Source organism: Epargyreus clarus, unplaced genomic scaffold (genome assembly GCF_041222505.1).
Source record: "Epargyreus clarus isolate Ecla_fem2 unplaced genomic scaffold, WU_Ecla_fem_2.2 ptg000035l, whole genome shotgun sequence".
Classification (NCBI taxonomy): domain Eukaryota; kingdom Metazoa; phylum Arthropoda; class Insecta; order Lepidoptera; family Hesperiidae; genus Epargyreus; species Epargyreus clarus.
The window spans coordinates 5127961-5154738 of record NW_027332240.1 but is presented as its reverse complement, the minus strand read 5'-3'; the positions used below and the strand labels follow the sequence as shown (position 1 = coordinate 5154738).

At 35.5% G+C, this 26778-nt stretch overlaps 1 protein-coding gene across 6 annotated transcripts; it reads left to right on the top strand.

Annotated features, from left to right (window-relative positions):
* The first annotated feature begins 649 nt into the window (after positions 1 to 649).
* Positions 650 to 26778, top strand: Psi (P-element somatic inhibitor). 6 transcript variants are annotated; one of them, XM_073092232.1, is made up of 16 exons: positions 650 to 875; positions 1150 to 1280; positions 2745 to 2893; positions 8511 to 8649; positions 10142 to 10277; positions 10757 to 10885; positions 11575 to 11742; positions 14144 to 14274; positions 14753 to 14828; positions 15196 to 15349; positions 15777 to 15937; positions 16962 to 17123; positions 18121 to 18271; positions 19067 to 19239; positions 23126 to 23388; positions 26266 to 26778. In XM_073092232.1, the coding sequence occupies exons 1-15, from the start codon at positions 792 to 794 to the stop codon at positions 23381 to 23383; spliced, it is 2202 nt and encodes a 733-aa protein (XP_072948333.1). In that variant the 5' UTR covers positions 650 to 791; the 3' UTR covers positions 23384 to 23388; positions 26266 to 26778. The 6 variants fall into 6 exon arrangements, with proteins under 6 accessions (XP_072948333.1, XP_072948332.1, XP_072948330.1 ...); XM_073092231.1 differs by having other exon boundaries at positions 19052 to 19239; XM_073092229.1 differs by having other exon boundaries at positions 15193 to 15349; positions 19052 to 19239.

The window sequence follows — 26778 nt, the reverse complement described above, 5'->3', positions numbered from 1 at the left end:
GACCGCGTTTAGTTTCACAGAAGAGCAAATGCATTTTATATGAGTGTGATTATTTAAAATGTGTGTATTATTATCCAAAAATATTTCTTTTGAATATACTTAAAATTATTGAGTATTAATTTTATCTATAATATATAAAATTTGGGATAAAATGTAAAGACAAAATAATATTCCGAAAAACAATACCTATTTTTTATATTTAAACTAATTTATTCATAACAAAACTTGAAAAAATATATTTAAATCTGTATTAATAAGAAATTTGATTTAAAATGTTTAAATAAGTCATTATTATTTGGCGGCATAATAAGCAGAAACTAAACGTTTTGCCGCTTGGCGCATACTCACCATAGACAATCAAAAAAGGTTTTTAAACAATAGTGATAATTTTAAAATTATTTTAATGCCATCATAATAATTGCAAATATATTAACACTATATATAGAAAATTGAATACCAGTAAAAGAGGCGACCGTTTTATTTCAACACAGCTTGTATTTTAAAATATTTAGTCAGAAAGAAATTATTATCAAACTAAAACAAAGCATTGTAATTTTGACCAATCACAGCAATCTTATCTGATATGGTATTGGTGAAAATATTTTATGACTCATCCACGGGTCCACCGACAAGACCGACAAGAAAGCTTCTTCCTGGATAAAAGACTCTTTTAGTTTATGGTCAGCGTCTTTCTCGCAACTTGCGAGACAACAGTGAAATAATTTTTGGATCTTTTGATCCTTATTCATGGCTGCCGTATTGCGCGGTTGAATGTCCAGTATAATTTAAACATGAGTGATTATTCTTCTATGGCTACGCTCCAAAATAATAGCCAAACAGCAGGATATGTGGCTGCTGTACAACGTGCAAGATTGGTAAGGAGGATACCCGTAATCGCATAATAGGCACTTTTGACACCTATCGCGTCGTATTTACAGATAACATTTGTATAAATACCTTCTTTATATCGCGTTACCGTCTTTTTTTAAAGCAATCGACCCTCCTTAGTGATGTTTTACGTTTTCCCTCCAGTAAAAATTACACGACATTCACATAACCTACTTTTAGTTTGGCGTACTTTTGAATTTATTAGCGTTATTTTTGGCAAATTTAGCTCGTGGGTAGTGTTAATTGTGATTGTTTTCTTAGATCGCTGCTAAAATTGAGAACAGTGCTGGGAAAAGACCTTTGGAAGACGGATCGGAACCGAGTGCAAAGAAAATAGCGTCAGCCGAGTCGGCGTATCAACCTCAACAACAACAACCGACTCCGCCAATGAGGTTCGTCCGGTTACGGTACCATTAGATCGCAATTGGAAATCAATGTAGAAATTAGGACAAAATAAATTCGTATGCTCTTCAGAATTGGAATACCTTTGAGTGTACTTTATTTTTAAAATTATCAACTCGAAATGCGTGACAACTTGTCTTTTCAATTAGCTGTAGCAATTTACACCTTGTGAATATTATAAAAAGAAATAGTTATTCCCTTCCTATATTAGACTAATAAGTTTTAGCCAATATTTATGATAATGAAAATCATGATTGTTTCTGACATACTCTTGTAACTATGTTTTTGTCACACATGTTGTATGTTGTATTGAAACCAGTAATATACAATCTACATAGTTTATATTCAATTTCTTATTAACAATAACTAATTCACAATTTATAGTTGACACTTCTTATCTCTCTTTGGGAATAGTATTATTTTATACATCAGGTTTAGTAGTCATAGGAGTATGATTTCATAGTTGTAGTACTTGACTTGAATCTTCCCGATGAATATGTAATATCATTTATGATCATGCATATCATGGGATGTACAAGACTAAATAGCGAAATTCTAATATCCATATATGAAGAATAAAACATGTCGACGTGACCCATTGTAGGAATTTGGAGAAGCTTTTAAAGTAAGATAACTTTGTATATGAAGCCTCATTCAACTTTCCGCCCTGGGTCAAATTCACATTTTCAGACTAGGCTTCCTGTGAGCTTAGTCCACCATTGCCGCCTGTACTTAATGAGCTATTAGATATTTACACATTTACATTTTTTTTAAGTTTTATAAGGATGAGGTTACTTGGCAACGAAATTCATGGATATCTTGATTAGATAAATAATAAATTATTTTAAAGTAAACAATATTATCATAAACTAAATTTGGAGCAGTGTAACATTAAAATGATAAGTTACGATTTTGTCTCATGCGAACTTTTGTGTCATTGACTTTTGTCATAGTTTGCAAGTGAATTTATAATAATTTAATAATGTAGTAATCTATCTATCGACTTTTATACTTTTCTTGATGCAAATTCCATTATTGTGACGCTCTGAGGTTAACATTAAATGCCTAGTTTTTTAACGGACTTGTAAAAGAACTTATTAACTATTTAAACTTGTATGTCTGTGATTTTCTCGGAAACTACTGATCCAATTTGTATTATTTGAAATCATAATACATTTTGGTTATTTGTAACCATAATACTATGAAGATTTTAGTCTACACTAATATTATAAAGAGGAAAACTTTGTTTGGTTGTAATGAATAGGGTCAAAAACTACTGGACCGACTTTAAAAATTCATTCACCATTCGAAAGCTACATTATCTACGAGTAACATAGGCTATATTTTATTTGAAATATATTTGATAAATAGATTTTGAGGCGGTACAAAGTTTGCCGGGTCAGCTAGTATAGAATATGTTGATATTTGTACCAATGGTTTTTTGTGGTGCACAGTGGTATAGCAGCAGCAGTAGCGGCGGCGGCGGCCCGCATCTCCGGGCAAGGCAACCAGCCCGCGCCCCCGCCGCCTGGCGCTCCCCCCAACATGCCCGACCAAACCCTCAACGAGTACATCAGGGTCCCCGATAAAATGGTTGGACTGAGTAAGTATTGAACTGAGCGAGGATCTTGTTATGTATGATAGAAGTAGGATACACGCATGCAGTCTATCTGGTAAATAGTTGTGGCCTGTGGAAATCTGTAAACAACTCCATATGGGAAAGTGATTCTACTTGAAACAGATCATACATGCATTGTCACTTTTGGGGACTGAGATGAGACTTACATAATATGTGGTGAACATGTGTAAGTCAGTTGACTTCGTTCGAAACACAACAACTCGGAATGCTATTTGGAGCAAGTAGGTGTAATGGTGGTACCTCCCCAATCAAGTCATCTATCATTGGTTCTACTGTCATTTGAAATATGCTTATGATCTTTGGTACGTTGCAAATATATAGTAGAACAAAACACTAGTGTAATTAGGAAAATACAAAATAAAGAAAAGAATGGCTACAATTTTTATTTTTAATATACTGGTAAATATTTAGTTACTTACAAGAATTGAAATTACCAGAATTTTACCAAAAAAAAAAAATGAAATTGACCAAATTAGAATTAATAAGTTGACCTAATTATGTCTGTCTATATTGGTGTCTATATAAACCATAAAGTTACAAAACTTAAGGTAAGATGTTCCATAGGTAACTAGCTAGATTTTGTCATTGTAAAAGAACCTATCATTTCCTTAAGTTACTTGCCTCATTTTTCTTTGATCTGTCTTATTGCCTTTTCACTATTTTTATGCTTTCTCCCTTCCACGGTCACTGCCTCGATTCATTTTATTATGTTCCTAAAGCCTGTTGGCAATAATCTATCTTAATCAAATTTATCCGACTGTAGAAGGAATACTTTAGTGCGGTAAGAATCCCACATAACCCCATGTCGCTCCCACGGCATAGGATACCTTTTGAAGGTTTCCCCCTTGTAAACAAAAAAAAAGAAAAAGAGGGAATATTTTTGAAGTATATGTATGTTTCATTCTTCGGCACATGTATATTGTAACATATGAGGTGTCGTTGGGTTCGTCTAAATTGTGGGAGTAACAATTATTTTGTTTATGTTTTTATTATAATACTAGTCTACCAAAGTTCAAAAAATTTGCCTATTTTGGCTTCTTAAATTCTCAAATTTTGAACTGCTGGTTAATAATTGACTAAGATTGATTATGTGAATAGCGGGCGTAAGTTCTCCATTTACGTTTATATTTTCATAACATAGTATAATGTCGATAAATCATTATTATACATCATATGGATCCCATGTTTTTACCACGCTTTTATTAGCTTGACCTCTATGTATGTATGTATGTAACGGAATCTTTGAACTCGATTTTTACCCACTTTGAATGGTCCGATTAATTTAAAATTTTGAGCAATTACCAAGAACCGATGACAATATATGATCTTAATAATTTTATCCCATTCTCCTCATCAGATCAGGACGATTGGCGTGGTTTTAAGTTCTTAAACTATAATTTGTTTATAATGTCTCCAGTTCAAATCCTTAGATGCTAAAACAAATGTTAACAAATTGAGCTGAATTGGTTTTATTTTAGTTCAAAATTTAAAGGAATTTTTAGGAAGTATTTTTAGGTATTCAAAATTTTGATTAAATTATATTGAAAGCATTGGCATGTTAGATAGATATTTAGATGGGAACAAAGTAGATACTCTATCACAAAAAACATCTTTGGCTATTTCGATAGCATTATCATTTTCAAAAATAGCTGTTGCTATATTACTTAATTTTTTTAGTTGAAATCTATTTATTTCAGCAGTCATTTATTATATTATCTATTATTTGTACTTATTATTATCACAATAAATTCTAACAACAATTTTATGTAAATTGTTTTTTAATGATCTTTAATAGATTTAATAATTGTCGATGGATTTTAACTTGTGTAGTAAAGTTTTTGAATTTTGTGCCGCTAGTGGACGTAATATGTGAGCTCATTTTAATTATATATATGTCTGTATAATTAAAATAATATTTGTTGTTGTCGTTGTGTTAAAATTTATTTATTCATTTTGCTTATGTGGCTTTGTTATCTGCATGGAACAGAAAAAACAAGTGGAAGTGCTAAGTAGGCGTGGCGCGGCTTCCACTACTAGGCGTTGTTACTCTCACTTGCCTTCAAACGAGTCTACTCATGTTTGAGCGTCGGTTCGAGACAGATGTTTGTCAAATTCTATAAAATAAATTATTAAGACATATTATGCTATTTTGGAATGTAAAAATGATAGCAGAAAGAAGACAATTAAAAATGGAGGTATTTCGTACCATCACTGAGTACAATTTTATTTTATATTTCCTAAAATCTTAAAAATATCAAATTTAAAAATAATTTCCACATAGTCACGCTAACATCAACCTTAATGCTTTCAAATAAAGTTCATTTTTTAATTGATTCCACCATACCAAAACGTCTAGAAGAATCCACGCTACTCAATAAGTGATGGGGGCAAGTATAATTTTTCTTATCGATATTTTACAATATACATTATTATAAAGGGAAAATATTATATTTAGATAATAAAATTATATAAATCTAAAATTAGGTTCTTGCGGCAAAAAGTATCGTAATACCTACTACGTAATAGCTGTAACTCACATAGCTGAGGTGTACTCACATATCATATCTCTCATGACATAATTATCTCATTATTTTTCGATGGCTTGCATTTATGAGTGCTACTAGTAAGGAGAAATAGACCGATGCTATATAATTGTTAAGGATGCGAACAATTACTAAATGTTTAACATTTATATATTTACTTTATATCATTTACAAAATATATCTATGTACAAAAATACGTTAACTATGTAGTACGTAGTATTTAGAGTCTTGAACATTTTAACCTAACTATTTTTTTTTTATAATATATTTTTAAAACAAATTTAAAATCTGCGGCAGCTTAAATAGCTAAAAACTTCATCTGTTACTCTATATATGTAACAAAATCTTAAGCTGCCCTTTTCAACAGCATCGGTCTGCTTTCGGGAACATTTTCGTTTCGTGCATTCATTTTTAGGATGTAATACTTATGTTTTTTATTTTACTTTTTAATAATTAATCCTTGTTTAATTTTAATTCTATTCTACATTTATAGCTAGCACAGTAAATCGATGAGTATCGATAATTTTATCGTAAATAAACTCTTTTGTCACTATTCCAGTAGGAGAAATATTACGCAAGTTTGGTCCGTAAGTTTAAAGTGCTTAGGGCTATAATTGCATAAAGCCCAATCACTGCCATCTATGGTCAAGTAGCGGAACTACATTTTCAAATACTAAATGACGTAAATGCTTTTATGTGTTGTAGAAAAATAAACTTTAATATTATACGCGCCTAAGTTGTTTTTACATATTCATTCTGTATATTTTAGAATACTTTCGAGTTAACTATAAATGACCAATAAAATGATATTTACTTTAGTAGTGTTATATGTAACAAGAAAAACGCAAGTGTGAGTTTGGCGACAACGGTTCCGATACATTCGCTCGTACTTACCACTTCTACTTGATTTTCTTTTCTATGGTTATCTGCATATCTTGCATTTATTGCGTACTAAGTTCAAATTGATCAATACTATGTTTTGCGCTAAAGTGCTTACTGTGATACAAATTGTCTCATACAATGCTGTCAATGTATGACATGCCTATACTTATATTAATCAGCTCGTATTAGAAGATATGAATTAGTACATTGTTTTTGTAAGTTAAATAATTTCAATGTTAAATTAAAAAAATCTTGTAAATAAAAAAATATATTGAAATATTTGTTTAAGGTGCGATCAATATATAGGTGCATAATCTTATATATAAAATTCTCATGTCACAATGTTAGTTACAATACTCCAAAACGGCTTTACTGATTTTCACCAAATTTTATATGCATATTCAGTAGGTCTGAGAATCGGCTACTATCCTATTTTTCATACCCCTAAGTGATAAGGGTTGTTCACCCTTAACATTTTTTTATTTACATGGCAACACAACGTTTGCTGGGTCAGCTAGTAATGTGTAAAATAAATAGAGTAAGATTGGTCCATGAGTATAAGAAAGGTCTCTTTTTCAAACCGGGCGGTTCATTGGCGGTACCTCTGGTGTTGCCAATGTCCATAGGCGACGGTGATTGCTTTCTATCAGGAGGCATCTGCTGTATCGCTAGGTCAACTATAAAAAGGGAGATTTCATTTTGTGCCTGTCCTAATGATTCGAATTTTATTGCCAGACATATAAGCCCTATATTGGCGTCCTTTGGATTTCTGTTTTCTTCAGATTAGTCCACTTGGTCCGGGGAGACCTATGTTCTTTTAACCTTGCTAGTGACCAAATTTTTTTTTAACTCTACGACTATTTTATTTTAATTATATAAATGATAATGGGAGAGATACTTTTTCGAGGCATTCCAGCTTAGTCCTCAGGGGTAGCGCAACTGTTGCCGACCTCAGGTTGGAGACTAATCTGGGGTTAATTACAGATGTCCTATATTATAAAAAAAAATTAGGTAAAGAATTTGATTTTTGAATTTTTGCCATTTTTGAATAATTTGTTTCAAGGCTGATTCAGTGTGTAGAGTAAAATGTGAATGAAGCATGGAATGTTGTAATATGAGTGTAGTTCATTAACATAACGTTATAATTATATTAGTCGAAGTATCATATTACTTTGTGATACCTTATAAAAAATATTATATACTTAATATTTTTATTTTATAGAATATTGAACTAATATAGATTACTACATTAAGTCTTTAAGTTTTTTAACAGAACGATACGATATACAGGGTGAATTTTTCAATTGGGCCTTCAGGGCTAAATCCGAAACTATAAGGATTCGCGAAAAATGCTGAAAGGAGTTACGAGGTCGATTTTGATAAATACTAAAACTGCATCATTTTTGAAATATATTTTTCTCTAGCCAGGAATCGAAAAAGTTCATTTTGAAAAAAATACACCCTCTATATTATTTCACTATGTGATAGTGTTGCTTATAAGGATCAAATCCTGGGAACTAATGATAAATGACAAACTAAAGGAATACGATAAAAATCTTACAAGAAAAATATTTTTCGATGTGACTAACTAGAATTGAATTATGAAATTTGATTTCACTGTACCAAAACATCTACGCCTTACCTCGAATATTAATCTTTTAAAATAATAGTGTAGCTGATAAGCTGTGTAAGGCATACAAAATTCTATTTGTCTACATTCATTTTTCACGATTTTTATGATATCTAGAACATTATTTTTAGGTTAGGTTAAGTTTGTACAAGAAAGACATACTAAATATGATGGTGTTTATTATGTCTTTCTTGTACATAAATGTATGACAATATGACTATTTACCGGTTATTGGTAAACACAGACATACGAATAAATCTATTTTCGCATAGTAATATGGGATAGCATACCATGACCCCTCGTTATTTTTTTGAAAAAAGTTGTCTATATCTCTATTTTTTTTTTATAAAACGATAGTATCATCCTGAGTAATCATCGCAGAGCCTAAACTACTGAAGTTAGAACTGTGAAATTTTGGCACGAGGTCAATTTTATGATGTAGGCACCCACTAACAAAGGTTTATAATCCATGCATGCATACAGTCACGGGTGACATGCAGTACTAACATATTTTAATTTCACGCAGTTATTGGCCGTGGCGGGGAGCAGATCACGAGGTTGCAGGCTGAATCCGGTTGCAAGATCCAGATGGCGCCAGACTCCGGCGGCCAACCAGACCGCCTGTGCACGCTCACCGGCTCCCGGGAGGCTATATCGAGGGCCAAGTAAGTATAGCTGTGTTTCTATATAATAATATAACAGTGATAGCCGCGTGGTTAAGAAACTCTGTCTCTCGATCGAGAGGTCTGCGGTTCAAATCCCAGGCGGACCTCTGATTGTTTAAATTTTTTCAAATTTTATGTGCGTATTAGAATTTAATTATGACTTACTTAAACGGTGAAGGAAAACATCGTGAGGAAACCTTGACAGGTTTGTAATGTGATGAGAAAGCGTCTTGAGTTTAGAAGATATTACTACTTAAGTACCGGTTTCACAAAACGTGTAATTTACGCGCGACAGCGTTAGAGCGCTTGTGTTGTATTGGGTTAGTAGTGAGTGGTCATACAGATATGACTACTGCTACTACTACTAACCCAATATCGGTACGTTCTTTTTCACTGATTATGAAAAGATTTTTGCAAAATTGCGACCAAAACTAGTACGCAAATCTGTAAATTATAATAATCGGCGACAATAACGTCTAGCGCCGCGTCAGCTATACGCGTTCTATGTGACCGCTTATTACTAACTCAGTACAACAGATCACAACGGTGCGGCGTCAAGATTTACTCCTAACGCCTAATGCCTAGCGCGGCGCTAGGATACGCGTTCTGTGTGACCGGGCCCTAAGTGTCTCATAAAAGAGGCACACGATAATAGGCATTGTATTTCCCAACGTCTGCTTTAGTTCGACAATCAGTTACCATTGTTATGCTAACGTTACAGTATATGGATTTGAATAGCTTTTCAAGATCGGTCGATAAATACGTTGTGAGAAATATCTGCATGACTAAAATGAAGAGTTTGAGCAACTTTATTATTTATTAAGTAATATAAGTATTAATAACTTTTTGTATACACCTATATGATTAAAGCAATTAAATTAATAAATGTTGGCAAATAAACGCTTTCTACACTCACAGCCCCACACTAGGATTCCCTGTGCCGTGGGTGCCATGGACACACACATAGACAAATACACAAACAGCCAGACCCAGAAACAGAAAGCTAAATTCATCATTTAATATCTTTCTGGCCGGGAATCGAACCCGGGACCCTTTGCGTGTCAGACCGGTATGGTGACCGCTCCGCCACGCGGGTCGTCAAAATTTGTGAATTTTGCAAAATTCTTGGAATGTTCATTTCATTCATTCGTTCATTCTTGACTAGGGACAAACTTTTGACAATATTGATGTATTAAATATTGATATTTCAAATAATTCTCGGTACGGAAAAAACCATATTCCCATTGTACTTGCTTGTAAAAAGGAGTACTTTTGTATTGTCATGACCCTCCGCGACGATCATAGAATATCGTTATTCTAATAGTTCGATCCCAGCCGGGCAGACATAAATAATTCATGTAGATTATTTACTGGTCTGGGTTTTTCTGTATCATTATATACACATCTCAGTGCACATATCATTTGCAATACGAAATTCCGGTATAAGTTCCCCTTGAAGACTACAAAGTTCATAAATGTTTTTCTCTTCTAGGGAATTGGTTAACCAAATAGTGAATCACCGCGGGCGCGAGAACGCGCCGCAGCACCAGGACAGCCAGGGGGGCGGAGCGCCCGGCGGCATGCCCCCCATGGGGCGGAACTCTGGCGGCGGCGGGCTTGGGACCACGGTGAGTTGCATTCGGATTTTTTTAGGATTATTATTAGGATTTTCGGATTTATTTCTAGTCTTTAATTTGAGGGACTTGTTCTATTAGACATGTGTGAGGTAGCTAAGCTATGGACCAATAGTATTGCTACATTTACATTCATACATACATGGAAAGGCACCATACTTAAATTCAGTTCTACAAATTAGTTCATTTAAACATCGGGCTGAAAACATTATAACATATTTCTTTAGGTACTTACCTTAGTATTTATAGTCCGCGCCAAACTGCTAGTCCGCTCTGAAGTAGTTGCGAGTAGGTGTCATACAATTTGCTATGGCGACGCGAATTTTTAAATTCAGAGCGGACTAGCAATTTTACGCGGACTATACCTACTGACATTTTAATACTCACTAATTTTTATTACAATAAAGTGGCACTTAGTAATAAGTATCATAAATTAGTTATTAAGTTACACAACACAATCTTTTTATTCTTAGGAGGAGATCATGTTGCCCGGACCAAAAGTGGGTCTAATCATCGGCAAAAGCGGTAAGACTATCAAGCAACTACAAGAGCAGTCTGGGGCCAAAATGGTTGTGATTCAAGATGGACCTAACACAGAATACGTAAGTGTATATTTCTATTCATTCAGTATTTTCTTTAAAATGATAACACTCAATGATGCACGACGATGTCTGACGACCCGTGTGGTGGACCAGTCTCCATACCGATCTGACACGCAGGGGGTTTCGGGTTCGATCCCCGGCCTGACAGATATATAAATAACGCATTTAGATATGTGTTCTGCGTCTGGGTGTTCGTGTATTCATCTTTGTGTGTGTTCATGGCACCCACGACAGAGGGTACTGCAGTGTGGAGTTGCGAGTGTAGAAAGCGTCTTTTTTTAATCATACAGGGCAGCCGTTCATTGTTTTTTGTTGCTGTTATAAATTCAGATTCAGATACTGCATTTAAACTAGGGCAACTTCTTTCTTTCTGGAGTGGTTGACCTCTAATAGTAGTTCAGTCTTACTTATTGGAGATTGTTTATAGATATTTTTACAACAATGTTCAATTACCACTTACCACAATAATCATTGAAATAAAAAATAGTCTGTCAGGAAATTAAACTCTCAAATCTCTACATAAATCAAGGAAGACCTGTTCCCAGAAAGTGGACATTATTTTGTGAATATTACTATTTTATCTTTCATTGTATTTTGCATTGGACTTTAACTGTTAAAATTTGTAGTGTTGGTGTTAATTTCTTCTTCATATTGGATTAGTGGTGCAACTAAGCGGTAATTCTCAACAGGAGAAACCCCTCCGCATATCCGGCGACGTCGCTAAAGTGGAGCACGCGAAACAACTCGTCTACGAGCTGCTAGCGGACAAGGACGCCCAACAGCCGCCTCGGCCGCCCTACGACGATATGTACCCACAGCAGGAGCAGGGCAACGGTCTCGCGAGCAACTCCACTGAGGTCTGTGATCTCGAGGTTAGCCCCCTTCGGTTCAATATGGGATGGGTACACGCTAAAGACAGGGTTGGTGAGCATGCGTTGTTGTTCGGCAGTGGTTTTCAAAGTGTTTTTATGATAGTGAGGTTTTACGCTCGCATGCGTGGGATTGAGCCACACATAAGTCAATTAGTTGGGAGTCTCTTAGCGACCAATGAGCGTGGACGTATAAATCATAGAAACAAGTTATAGTCGTCACAATTTAATAGGCCCATTTTGACACATGCCATCCTAATGTCATTAATGTCTTAAACTAGCTTTTCAGTAGGCAGTTTACGACCACGTGACGGGTAGAGATTGCGGCTTTAATACATTCGAAAGAAAACGTAATCGATGAACTTTCAAATAATCGAAACTTAGAATTACCAATAACTAATTATTATTTATCGCTTTTTCATCATAACAACAATAACATAATCAAGACTTCGTTTCTTAGTGAATGATAAAACAAAAAAAAAATACAGTTTACGAGCGATGCTTTATGTAGTCTTGTAAACATGATTAAATTTTTAAATTACACTAGAATTTATTTTCTTTGGGTTGTAATTGATTTGTCGTAAAAATCGGTTTCTTTGGTTATCGATTTGTATGTCATATGCTTAGAGGAGCCTAGCGATGACATGTGTCAAAATGGGCCTATTAAATTGTGACTACTATACGCGCGTGCAATTGTAAGCAAATGCGACAGAAAAGCGCGCTTATTGTATAAAAATATTTCGCGACTGCTGAGGGGAACGAATATCTTCGCTGTTTCTAACTTGTTATACTTCTCTTATCGTATCTTGCAATAATGAAATTCGTACAGTATTTTTATTTTCATACTTACATATCTGTTGAACTCATAAGTTGATACGAAAACAGATTTATTTTAACAACTATTATATCTCCAAAAGCTTATAATTACAATTTTCGCGGGATATACGTTTCTGAAGATAACATTTATTTTATTTATTGCTGAGAGTACGTGACGCCTCACGGCCCTCTTACAAGGGGGGTTAATACCATCTCTTAAAAAAATATTATTTTAAACGCACTTTTACTTTTTTGCAGGAAATTTAACTTCTTAAGCAAAATATGACAATTTCAGTTGGTTTTATACAATGGATAAGCGAAAAATTAATAAGGGTTTAAGTTTGTTCAACTGTTGTATGACGGAATATTTTACTGTTTTAAGGAGGAAATAAAACTTTCCTGAATTATGATGATTTTTAAAAGATGGTGGTAGGCCCCCAGATGCTTTGAGAATCCTCAGGCGGTCGCGACTTACACTTTGAAAAACACTGTTGTTGATGTTGTGATAGCTTGTGTGTCAGTATTTGTGTGAGATGTTATTACAGATTACTTGTAGCATGGTTGTTCAATCTCAAATGTCGATTGTTTTCGAAATATATCCTTGGCATAGTCTGGTAGGAATTGTGATTCCAGAGTGATGGATAAAAGAAGGGACTTACTAAAAAGTAAAAAATAAATTTTATTTTAAAAAACTAAAAATGACGCTTTATAGTTAATCAAAAATAAAAAAAATAATAATTTAAGAATAGAATTATTTTTACTGTTTGAAAAGAGTGGGGTGTTTCATTATTTTATTAAGAATATTTGTAATTTATAGTTTGATTAACTATAGAAGCGTCGTTTTTCGTAAAAACCTATTAATTATTTCATGTGTTTTTTATTTAATCACCTGTGAGCATGAATTAGTTGTATTAAATTAATAATATATTGAATAATTTGTTTATCCTTCAACACTGTATATTCTTACAAGTTGACTGTGTCTATGTTCAATAGTAACTGTTTCTACTATTTTATATTTAAATATATGATATAAATTCATCAATTAACTTTAAATAATGCCTTTGCTGTATAAATGTCATGTCTATATTTGTGTCAGTGTTATGTATAAGATAAATAGATTTGAAGCATGATTCCTATAAACTGCTTTGTGTACACATATTCAAGATGTTAAAGTGTTTCCTTATCAACCTATTTAGTCTTCAGGGATAGTAACACAACTGTGGCCGATCTCAGATGGGACACCTATCTGGGGTTCTTTAATGATTTCCATGGGTGGCAATGGCCACTTAATAGTCGGGAAGACCGCAGACACGTTTGCTTCTCCTATATAAAAAATATCTAGTTAAAAATTGTATTTTTTTTTATAATATAGAAGTAGCAGACGAGCATGCAGTCCACCTGATGGTAAGTGGCTCCTGTCGCCCATGTACATCTAATCAACCCCAGATAGGATTAGATAATTCTACCTGAGGTCGGCCACAGATGCGCCACAATCCCTGAGGACTAAGCTGGAACGCCTCGGAATTTTTTTTCGTAAATCGGAAAAAGTGTAATAACACTTTCAACGCAATAGGTGTTGGTGCCGAAAATAGCGGTGGGCGTGGTGATCGGGCGCGGCGGTGACATGATCAAGAGGATCCAAGCGGAGACAGGGTGCAGAGTGCAGTTCCACCAGGAGAGGGAGGACGGGCCTGGGGATAAGAGGTGAGTGACCTTATGCTCATTTATGACGGAGAATATATTAAATTACATGCCTGGGGTTGAACGTAGGCCTCACTCCGTTGAGATGCCGATTGTTAACCACTTAGCTATCACCGCTATAAATAATGATGATTTAATTGCTCTAACAACTATTGATATCAGGTTTCTTTTATTAACGCTCGTTAAGAATTTAACCTTAGTTTTTTTTGGATTTTGTATTTAAAATAACAAATCTAAACTACACGTCTTATGGTTTATCTAATCATAGATAGGCTACTCTATGGCTTTAGGTTAAGAAAACCTGTAATGATAGTAACGATGATGTAACGATAAATAAACAACTAAAAATATTTACATAGAGTTTATTCACAGAGTAAATAAGTCCATTTTCTCATGAATACAATGGACTTAAAAATAATTGAGGTCAAAAGGCATATTGTCCTTCAAAATGGTTATCATGGTAAATATGTTATTTCTCTAGGTGCTACCTCCAAGGCAAGCCGCACCAGGTGGAGCGAGCCCGCCAGATGATCGAGGATCTGATCGCTAGTGTTAATGTAAGTACAATAAGTGGATCATCATCAACCCATTACTGTCTCACTGCTGGGCATGGGTCTCCTCTCAGAATGAGAAGGATTAGGCCAAAGGCCAAGTGCCAATTGGTAGACTTCACATACCTTTGAAAACTTTTTTTTTTTAAGATTTCTCGGGTATGCTGGTTTCCTCACGGTGTTTTCCTTCACCGTTTTACCAAGTGATAATTCATTTAGAGTACGCACAGAACTTTGCTCAAATTTTCTATAATTATTGATGGTTGCATTTTCGATCACCAGCCCTATGAATGACCGATCCCTAGCCTTCGGTATGAACTTGTAATGTAAACTTCGTACGTTATATACGTAAATTGTATTGTACGACCAGCAGCGAAGAGACCAAGAGGTACGAACGGGTAGACCGCGCAACGCGTCCGGCCAGAGGAACGGCGACCGCGGCGACTACCAGCAGTGGCAGGACGGCCAGGAGATCCGCGTCACCTTCACCGTGTCCAACGTCAAGTGCGGCCTCATCATCGGCAAGGGTGCGTAGTGGCTACGTCATTACTTAGGTGGAGAACCAGGAGGTACGAACGGGTAGACCGCGCAACGTGTCCGGACAGAGCGACCGAACGGTGATAAGTTACAGGACATATGCGTCAATTATGTCGTATATAGCCTCTAAACCCAAGACTACATGAACTTTTTATTTTTTTATTTAATAAGTTTTTGTATACAAAAAATCACATCAATACAGAAGTCATAGCAATAAGGTACGAAGGATTGCTTATTCCACAATGGAATTTCTTCCAGCAACCTTATTTGCTATCTTCGCTTACTTGTTATAAAATGTGACAGAAAGGCAAGTATACAATATATTAAGTTGTTAATTGGATGTATGAAAACATAAATTAAAGGCTAAAATATTTCCTATTAATCGCGAGTTCTACAATACGAAAAATGCATTCACAGGTGGTGAAGTAATAAAACAAATAAACGCCCAGTCGGGCGCTCACTGCGAGCTGGACCGCCGCGCTCAAGGGGCAGACCGCAACAACCGCACCTTCTACATCCGCGGACACCCCGACGCCGTGGAGCACTGCAAGCGGATCATCATGGAGAAAGTCGGCATGGTGAGTGGAGCGGAGATACGTTATATAGGCGCGCACAACTCCGACTGTCACTAAAAATATGTGTTATATAGGTGCGTAAATCTATGACCCTCTATAAAAATATGTGTTACAAACTCGGAAATTATGTGTAACAACGAGAAGCGCAACGTCAACCCGCGTTAAAATCCGTCAGTTACATAGGTGCGCACAATTTCATTCCGCGCTAAAAATGATGTGTTACATCGGCGTGCGTAAAAATATACCCCTCTGTTGTCGCAAACGCGACAAAAGAAGTATAAAACAAATAAACGCTCAGTCGGGTGCTCACTGCGAGCTGGACCGCCGCGCACAAGGGGCGGACCGCAACAACCGCGCCTTCTACATCCGCGGACACCCCGACGCCGTGGAGCACTGCAAGCGGATCATCATGGAGAAAGTCGGCATGGTGAGTGGAGCGGAGATACGTTATATAGGCGCGCCCAACTCCGACTGTCACTAAAAATATGTGTTACATACGCGCGCGGAAGTTCAACCCTCGCTGAAAATATGTGTTACAACGTCGCGTGTAACTTCGATCCTCGTCAAAAATATATGTTACATGGGCGCGGGAAACTTCGACCCTCGTCAAAAATATGTGTTACATGGGCGCGGGAAACTTCGACCCTCGTCAAAAATATGTGTTACATGGGCGCGGGAAACTTCGACCCTCGTCAAAAATATGTGTTACATGGGCGCGGGAAACTTCGTTCCGAGCGGAAAATGTTGTATTACATCGATAAGGGCTAACGTCATCCCGCGTTATAATCCATGTGTTATATAGGTGTACACAACTTTACACCACGCTAAAAACCATGTGTTACATCGGCGCACGTAAAACAAACACTGATCTGTTGTAAACGGGCCAATAAATTTATCAAAACAAATAAACGGCCAGTCTTAACTGCAATCGTAAAACTATATTTCTGACGTCATTTTTTTTTTAATTTATTTTACAGTTTTACTGTGTCGAGCATAATATATTGAAGTTCCTTGTGTTGTGTGACAGCCAGTGAACTTCATCCAAGAGGGTGGTGGCGGTGGCGGTGGCAACAACTCCGCGGGCGGCGGCGGCGCCGGTGGCGAGTACTACGGCGGGGGTGGGGGTGGTGGACCCCCCGCCTGGGGGTACAACCCCCACTGGCATCAGAACACGCAGCCGCAACAACAGGTCAGCACCGACTTAGTCTGTTTTTTTTTTTATAATATAGGAGTGTGGCGACCTCCCGCTACTCGACAAGAGATGGCGCCACGAGTATTCTGAATCACGCTATCGAAGTTTTCTAAATATCTGGCATATATACAAGTTCCAAGCTGAGACTGTCGGAGCACGGCCGCTCCCCGGGCATGACCACCTAGCCCGGCGGGAGATCTCCCTTTGCCAAAGAAGTAGCAGACGAGCAAGCAGTCCACCTGATGGTTAGTGGCTAATGCCGCCCATGGTCATATGTAATCAATCCCAGATAGGATAGATATTCCTACCTAAGGTCGGCCACAGATGCGCCGCTGAGGACTAAGCTGAAACGCGTCGGAAACGTATGTCTCCCTTACCACTCCCTTGAAAACGGAACACAGCAGCGCCAAACACTGCTGTTTGCAAGAACCTAACAATGCAAGAAATGGATAACATTATGATAATGTTTATAGGTATTGTAATACTATACTATGTGTTACTAATACTCGCTTCATTAAATAGCACAAACGAAATGAGAATAAGTGGTAATTTTAAATCACAACGTTCAATAAGACAATTTACAAATATCTCGATCGAATTCAGACTACATATCTGGGATCCGAATCTTGTACTCCTCAGACTGAGAGACTAAGTTTAAATATTTCGCATTTTTTTCAATAATACTTCTCGATATACATGGTGAATTTTTCAAACGGGCTTTCAGGGCGAACTCCGTAACTATGAGGATTAGCTAAAAATGCTGAAAGGAGTTTCGAGGCCGATTTTGATAAAAACTAAAACTGCATCATTACTTTTTTTAATATCTTTTTCCCTAGCCGGGAATCGAACGAGTTTATTTTGAAAAAAAAAATACACCCTCTATATTATTCCACTATCTGATAGTGTCGCTTATAAGGATCAAATTCTGGGAAGTAATGATGGAAGTAACCCTGTATATTACATTCATGTACTATAATAAATTTTATTTAAATAGCAACAAGTCCAAATAAACCCGAGCACGGGCCAACCGGACTATTCGCAACAGTGGATAGACTATTACCGCTCGCTGGGGTTGATGCGAGAGGCCGAAGCGGTCGAGCAGCAGGCGAAGCAGTCGCAGCAACAGCAGCACGCCGATAATAACGGTAAATATATACTAACGGTGAATTTACACTAACGGTAAATTCACACTAACGGTAAATATACACTAACGTTAATTACACTAACGGTAACTATACACTAACGGTAACTATACACTAACGGTGAACACACTAACGGTAGATATACACTAACGGTAAATACACACTAACGGTAATTACACTAACCTTAATTACACTATCAGTAGATATACACTTACGGTAAATGGACTAACGGTAGATATACACTAACGGTAAATACACTAAGCGTAAATGCACATTACTAATTCGTTTAAGGCTTAATGACTCACGTTTTGAGTCAGAGGGTGTTCGTGTTTTTGTGTTGTTTCAACTTTTTTTTCTCATTTTATAATAAAAGGGTAGTGGACGAACACGCAGTCCACCTAATGGTAAGTGGCTATTGTCGCCTATAGACCCACAGATGTCCTTGTCTGGCAGAATACGGATTTAACCCCAGATAAGATTAGATTCCTGTCTGAGATTGGCCAATGTGCCGGTACCTCTGAGGAATAAACGGCCTCTGAAAAGAATGTCATCTTCTGAAATAATAATATAAAGTATTACACAGAAATTTAGTAAAAATGTAAAAATACTTGTTTGTGATACATATCGTAAAATAGATCATATTTATATTCGGTATACATTTTGTAATTCAATTTTATAAATTGAATATTTTTCGTTAATTATTTAAACACTAATCGATATTTTTATTATGACTTCAATAGTTGTAACTGTTGGAAGAATGAATTTCTCTACAGTTAACAGTAGACCTGTATTCCCCAGTACCACCCTTCGACGGCGGCAACTCTGGCGGTGTGGGGGGCCCCGCGGGCGGCGGCGGCGGGGGCGGAGCGCCCGGCTCGGGCGGCGACTACAGCGCGCAGTGGGCGGAGTACTACCGCTCCATCGGGAAGGTGAAGGAGGCTGAGGCCATCGAGGCGCAGATTAAGATTAAGGTTAGTGGACAACAGCGCTGTTCACTTTGTAACTCGGGTGGTGTTGAAGGTTGTCTAGTGGAAGGTTTGGGCGCCGACTAAAGGGCGCAATAGAACAATGGAGGCTATCGAGGCCCAGACTAAGCTTAAGGTGAGTGGACAACGGCGTTGTTCACAGTCGAATAGATCGCAAATTCGGTAGTAATAACCAAGTAATATTGTTTTGGTTTTATTCATGACTCGAATTTTAAGAACGCACCCCTGTGTTTTTGAAGTTATTTGTGCGTATTTAAAGTTCATTAACTTACAGACAAAAATATTATAATGATCGTTTTTCGTCGACTTTCTTAATGATTTGTTTTATGGGTGGAAAAAAAAACATGGTTAAATTTGGATAAAATATCTGAAGTTTTCTATTTACTTACATTAAACCTATTCTTAGATTAGGTTATCTTAGATAGGTTAAGTAGATAATTCAAGTCGTACTTATTAATTGAGGATTGAACATTGGTTAAGAAATCACGAATTGCTTATACGTTATAAAAATTATATTATAGCCAGTTCATTCAACCGTAAGTCTGCAATTCATGGTGGTACCTTAATATTACTGAGAAATAATATTAAATTTAAAGAACGTGTAGACATTGTGGATCTTTCGGTTGAGCGTTCTATAGAATTGTCTTGTGTTGAGCTGGAGAAACATATTGTGGTTTGCGTATACAGGCCCCCTTGTAATGATAACTATTATTGTTTTGAAACTGTTATGGAGGATGTTTTAAACATAATTTCCAAAAGTAATAAATTAATTATAATATGTGGAGATTTTAATGTAAATATCTTGCACAATAGCTTATTAACAACTAAATTATTGTCCTTATTTAAATCATTTAACTTAAACAATGTTTTTTGTGAACCTACAAGGGTGACAACATCTTCAGCTACATGTATTGACAACATTTTTTGTAATTGTAATATTATAGATAAGTCCATAATAAATTGCATTCAGTCGGATCACAGTGGCCAAAGTGTTCATATTCTCTGTAATAATCACACAGAAAATAAAGTATTTTTGGAATATAGACTAATAACAAAAATGCGTCTAATAAAGTTTAACCAGCAGCTATTAAATAGTTTAAAATTTTTAAATTATAATAACAATGTCAATAGTGTTTATTCAAATTTCTTTAAAATAATAAATACGGAGTTTAAAAAAATATTTATACTTAAAAAATACCAGAAATCAGTCGGTTTTAAATTCAATGAATGGGCTACTAAGGGTATTCGTATAAGTCGGGAAACTCTTTTTGACTTGTATAATGAAAGGGCCAATAGTCCTAGCCCCAAGCTTAACGAGCATGTTCGAAGGTACTCTAAATTGTTTAAAAGGGTTTGCAAAATTGCTAAGTCAAATTATTATCATAACAAAATAAAATCATCCGATAATAAAATAAAGGCAGTATGGAAAGTAATAAATGCCGAAGCGGGTAAGTCAAATATGTATACTGACGATATAACTCTTAATACTGAAAAAGGCATTGTCACATCACATAAGGATGTGGCACAAGAATTTGAATCCTTCTTTACTAATATTCCCATGAAAACTACACAATTTCTAAAGCCTTCGCCTGCTCTTTCTGTAAACTTCCTTAAAGAAAATGTAAAAAGTTGCAGTGATAGATTTATATTTAGACATGTTAATAGCAAAGAAGTAATTAAAGTGTTCAAAGATATAAATATTAAAACTACTGAGGATTTATGGGGAATGTCTATGTCTAAATTTGTAGTTTTATTATTGAGACTATAGCTCCTTACTTAGCCAAAATTTTTAATCTATGCGTAGATCATGGTTGCTTTCCTGATCTAATGAAACAAAGTAAGGTCATTCCTCTATTTAAGTCTGGTGACAACAAAGATCCTAGTAATTATAGACCAATTTCTGTTTTGCCTGTTTTTAGTAAAATATTTGAAAAACTAATACTTAATCAATTATTAGTACACTTTAATTTTTATAATTTATTCCATAATAAACAGTTCGGCTTCACCAAAGGTAGATCAACCGTTGATGCGGGTGTTGAATTAATGCGAAACATTTTTGACGCTTGGGAAGATGCGCAGGATACTATAGGTGTATTCTGTGATCTTTCTAAGGCATTTGATTGTGTAGAACATAAAACTCTCTTGTTAAAGTTGGAATATTATGGTATACGCGGTACGTCTCTAAAACTGCTTAGGTCTTATCTAGATAATAGAGTACAACGAGTTAAGGTTAAGGGACACAAATCGTTAGGTTCTGGTGTTAAAGTAGGCGTCCCACAAGGCTCTATTCTGGGGCCATTCTTGTTTTTGGTATACATTAATGATCTACCGTATGTAATGCAGGACTTAAGGTTGTGTTGTTTGCTGACGATACTTCCTTAATATTTAAAGTTAAAAGACAATCTAACGACGTGAGCGCTGTCAATAAAGCACTTGACATAATTCACAACTGGTTTAGCGCAAACAATCTTGTATTAAATAATAAAAAGACTAAATGTGTCCGATTTGCTCTGCCTAATGTTAAAAAGCTGACGATGAATGTTACCCTTAACAATGATCACTTAGAATTTGTAGATGAAACAGTTTTCTTAGGGATAAATTTAGATTCTAAACTACAATGGAGCCCTCAGATAGCAAAGTTATGTAGTAGACTTAGTTCGGCAGCCTATGCGGTAAAGAAGATAAGACATCTTACCGATATACCAACCGCTAGGCTTGTTTACTTTAGTTATTTTCATAGCATTATGTCTTACGGTATTCTGCTGTGGGGTAACGCTGCTAGCATAGATGTCATTTTTATACTTCAAAAACGTGCAATTAGAGCCATTTATAGTCTTCGCCCCCGTGAGTCCTTACGAGAACTAAACAGTTCTAACAATCAATAAATATTTTGACCTAAACTACAGAACTAAACAATCTATAAATATTTTGACAGTGCCTAGTCAATATATTTATGAAAATATCTTATATGCTCGCAAAAATTATTCTTCTTTGGAAAAAAATTATAATAGGCACAGTCATAATACTAGAAATAAAGATAAATTGGCCATACCTCAATTTAGATTAAGCAAGGTGTGTAATTCTTTTATGGGGAACTGTATTCGTTTCTACAATAAAATACCAAAAGACATTATCGATCTATCCGAGAAAAGGTTTAAATCTACTATAAAATTAACTTTATGTAAAAAAGCTTATTATAATGTAAATCAGTATTTAAATGATAAATCCGTATGGTATGACAACTCCAGCTCCAACATCAAAAATTAATTATATGTACCACTATGTAAAATTGTATATTATTTACTCTTTAAAAGATGCAAATATGCACACGTGTGGAGTTTCTTGCGCCGCTTCTTCTCCATAGCGAAATACCTTCCGAAGCGGTGGTAGTTTGTTGACTTTCAAAAAGTATTCTATATGAATCAATTTTGAATAAATGAGATTTGAAATTTGAATTTGAAATTTTGACTCAATTCTAGCAATAATGAGCTGTTGTCTATGTAGTAAAAGTACTGCAGGCTTCTATTTATATAATTTATTGTATCAATTAGAATTCATTTCTTTAGTAACTTAAGTTATTTTTATATTCTGTGTTATTAGGAAGTAGTGATATTTTTTTTACGTGGTGGTGGATGTTACATATGTGGTATAAATGAGATAATGGAAATTATGCCTGGAAACTTAGTTATAATTTGATCACATGAAATGGTTTGAAATATAAAATGTTTTTCTCAAAATGAACAGAGACAAACATGTTTTATATTTCAAATAATTTAATGTGATACAATTATAACTGACAGTTTCCAGGCAACGTTGTCATTGCCTCATTTATCCAACAGAATATATTTACGACTATTCCTTGTGTCCGCAGTCGCAGCAGCCGCAGCAGCCGTCCTCGGGGAGCGGCGGCGGCATGTCGGGCGGGCCGGCGGGCGGCGGCGGCAACCCCACGCCGCCGGGCGCGGGCGGCGCGGGCGGCGCGGGGGGCGCGGGCTCGCCGATGCTGCAGTACGGCGCGCAGTACGGCGTGTACCCCGGCGGCGGCGTGTACCCCGGCTACCCGTACCCCTACCCCGGCGCGGTGCCGTCGCCCGCGGACCACGGACCCCACTCGCAGCAACACCAGTGAATGCGGTGAGTGGTAGGTGTGTGTGCGTGTGTGTGTTGTGTGTGTGTGTGCATGCGGGTTTAGGGAACTTTGATTTTAGGGGTGCTGATACTGATAATGGTTTAGGAAGTCATTTTTTTAACATAGAGTATACCTGTTGGGAGCATATTAGTCGATGTAATTGTAGTCTTGCTGATTGATCTTAGTTAAGGTTGCTATTTCTGAAAATGATATAAAAATTCAATATAAAAAATAATCTACACAAATGATATAGTGTTATAATGTAATAAATAATAATATTACATGTTATAACATGAAGATACACTTTTGTAGCAATGTAGTGTAAATAAAGACATCGTGGATTTCGGCCCAAAAAATCATGAACAACATAATTTATTATTAGTATGTCAGCAATTTATTTATAATTCTATACTTTTATTACATTTTGGGCCATCCAAAATAGATAATATTATTATCGCCAAGTAACTCTTAGTTACAATAATATCGATCATCAACCAACAAAATACTCGTTAAGCTACTTAAATTAATAATAATCAGTCTATCCTTTTTAACCCCACAAAAAGTAGGGGCGCCTACTAAAGATTGAAATTTTACAATTTCTAGTAGAATATCAAATAATAATGTTAGTCATTACGATTAATAAGTTAAACATAGTTTATATGGAGCAGTAGTTAGTAGTATTGGGGCTTTGTAGTTTATTTACCATACTTATCTTTATTTACTTACGCATATTATATAAAGTAATGCATTACTGCTTGCTTATTTCTATAACTATTCGCAATCATATAACCACCCCTTCAGATATTTTGAGGTGTTTGTAAATAATATATTAGATACAAACAAAAATAAGAATTATGGTGTATTTATATCTACGGATACCTTCGTACGAATAATATCATTAGATATGAATAAGAGTGTCTATGGACGTAAGGGCGGACCATCCACAAATTACGTCTCACGAACTTCTTGATTTTTTTGACCCCTTCCCCGTCTCGTCACATTTGGTCACATTTTGTGAAACTCCCCCCTAGTGTGACGTCATATATTTTGCAATTTTACATCTAAAAATTATTCAATTAGAACAGAAGTTCCTAAATTATTTTTATTTCCTACATACATATAAAAATATCGTAGATGTTAACATATTGAAATGTGATGTAAAGAAAATTAGGACTCCTCCCCACCCATTGTCACACAATGTGACACTTTGTCGACCCCCTCCATCCCCCGTAACGTGTGACGTAATGCATAGATCACCCCGTATTTATATATTCCGTATCGACATTTATTATGCAACTGCGTAGTCACAAGTCGTGCATGTCAAAATATTATATAGAAAAATATGTTTTTGGCTGACACGACGCGTAAACTGTCTGTAAATATAAATACGTGCTTATTATTCATTTGACGCGTATTTCTTGGAGTAGTTTATAAGCATCTCTATTTATCGTATTCATATAATGTTATAGAAATCCATAAAGATTTGCCAGAATCACGCCAAAATAAGTGTACTAATATTTTCTAAATATGTAGTTTTAGGTTTTATCCTTTTATTTTAAAGACTAGATACTTTTAACTCGTTCTAAATTTGTAGATATGTATTAATTTAATGTCTTACACTTATAAGTGTATTTTATATTATATTTCAATGTGATGATTTGCATTCCATTATTTTATTGTTATATGACGTTTTGCTAAATTTATTTTTTCATGCTTTCATATATTTTTGTGTTAATATCTAAGACTAATATTTGATAGTATTTATCCATGATAAAGTATAGAATGATTGTTTACTTAAAATATGATATTTTACTCTAAGGAAGTGATTTTGCTTTTTCAATCCGGTTTCCATTATGTTATAGGATCTCGTAGTTTTCAACTATCATTATTATGCTTCATTTCTACTTAGTTAATCATTAGGTTATATAATAGTTGCATAAATTAAAAAAATAGTAAAAAAGTTCATTAAAATTGTAAAAAATGAATCATAACAGCATTTATAAGGTTTGATGTTAACAATTTCAATTACTTAATTATCGCAGTACAGGACTTCTAGCATTTTTCATAATTCCCCATACTTTCGGATTTGACAATCCACCCTCAGTTAAATTAAATTGCTCTGCATATTATGCATAGACTGATTTCCTTTCATCTGTTTTTATAAAAAATGAAAGAGATAGAAATGTTACGATTTAAGTAGGAGTAAAAGAGAAGAACGGATTATTTTATTTTCTTCAATCAATTTTCTGGGCTGCAAACTGCCGCCCGGTGCGACATGTTTTAAAAGGGAAGGCATATATCTTTTAGTTTATTACGTCGACCTATTTTCAAAGGGCATCTAGAACCCATGGCCCGCAACTTAAAAGGTTGCCGATACCTGTTTTATATAATAACTTGTGTGTAATTTTATAGTATTCTAACAGACTCTTATGTTTTGTGTTATACTGTACTTATAACATGTCTTATATTTGTCTCCATGTACGGTTTATATTTACATAGAAACTAGTAAATATTTACAATGTATATTACCACGATATCAGCTTAATCATTCCTTTTCAGGGATCAATGGTTATTATTCAAAATATCGATATAAACGCATGTCGTAATTGTAATATTTTCTTTCAGTTTCTTGCATGTACTGTATTTTATTGGATTACTATATCATATGACGATTGAAATATTATTTATATTATATTATTTATATGCAAATAATCAGTGTCACATGTAGCTTTAGCCCACATTTGGTATGTGTTTTGGTTCGATTATGTAGTGTGTGTAGTGTTGCAGAGAGTGCAGGAGTTGCCGATCTCGAGGCCGCTAAATAACCCGAGAGTGTTTGAAAATATCAATTTTGCCATGTTCCTCTGTTTGTCTGCTTGCAGAGCGCTGGTGAAGCGGCCCTATCGCCCACGGGAAGACACCTCTCCATAGTAGATTATAAAATTTAATATAAGCTGAATCGTTTCGATATAACAAACAACCTCAATTATTCGCCGTGACGTCAACACGCCACCCACAATAAATAAAACAAATCGTTCGATTTAACAACCGTTTCTATCGATAATAAGTATTGTACGGACATATCACTTTATTTCTTGTGGGTCCGCCGGATACTGTCAAACTGTCCTGTATATGAGATTATAGTTTTCATTGACCGCTTTTTTTAAATATGCAACGTATAATTTTTGGGCCGTGTGGTATATTTTATGATCTGTGTACTATTGATTTATGTGTCTGAAACTATTGGTCATATTTTTTGCTAATCACATTGACGATTATTATGTTACGATATTTATTGACATGCCAGTTTGTCCAGGTGTAAACTATAGAATGCCACACTGCCTTTAAAGATGTAACAAAGAGATCCGACGGGGCTATAGAGAGAGAGAGAGAGA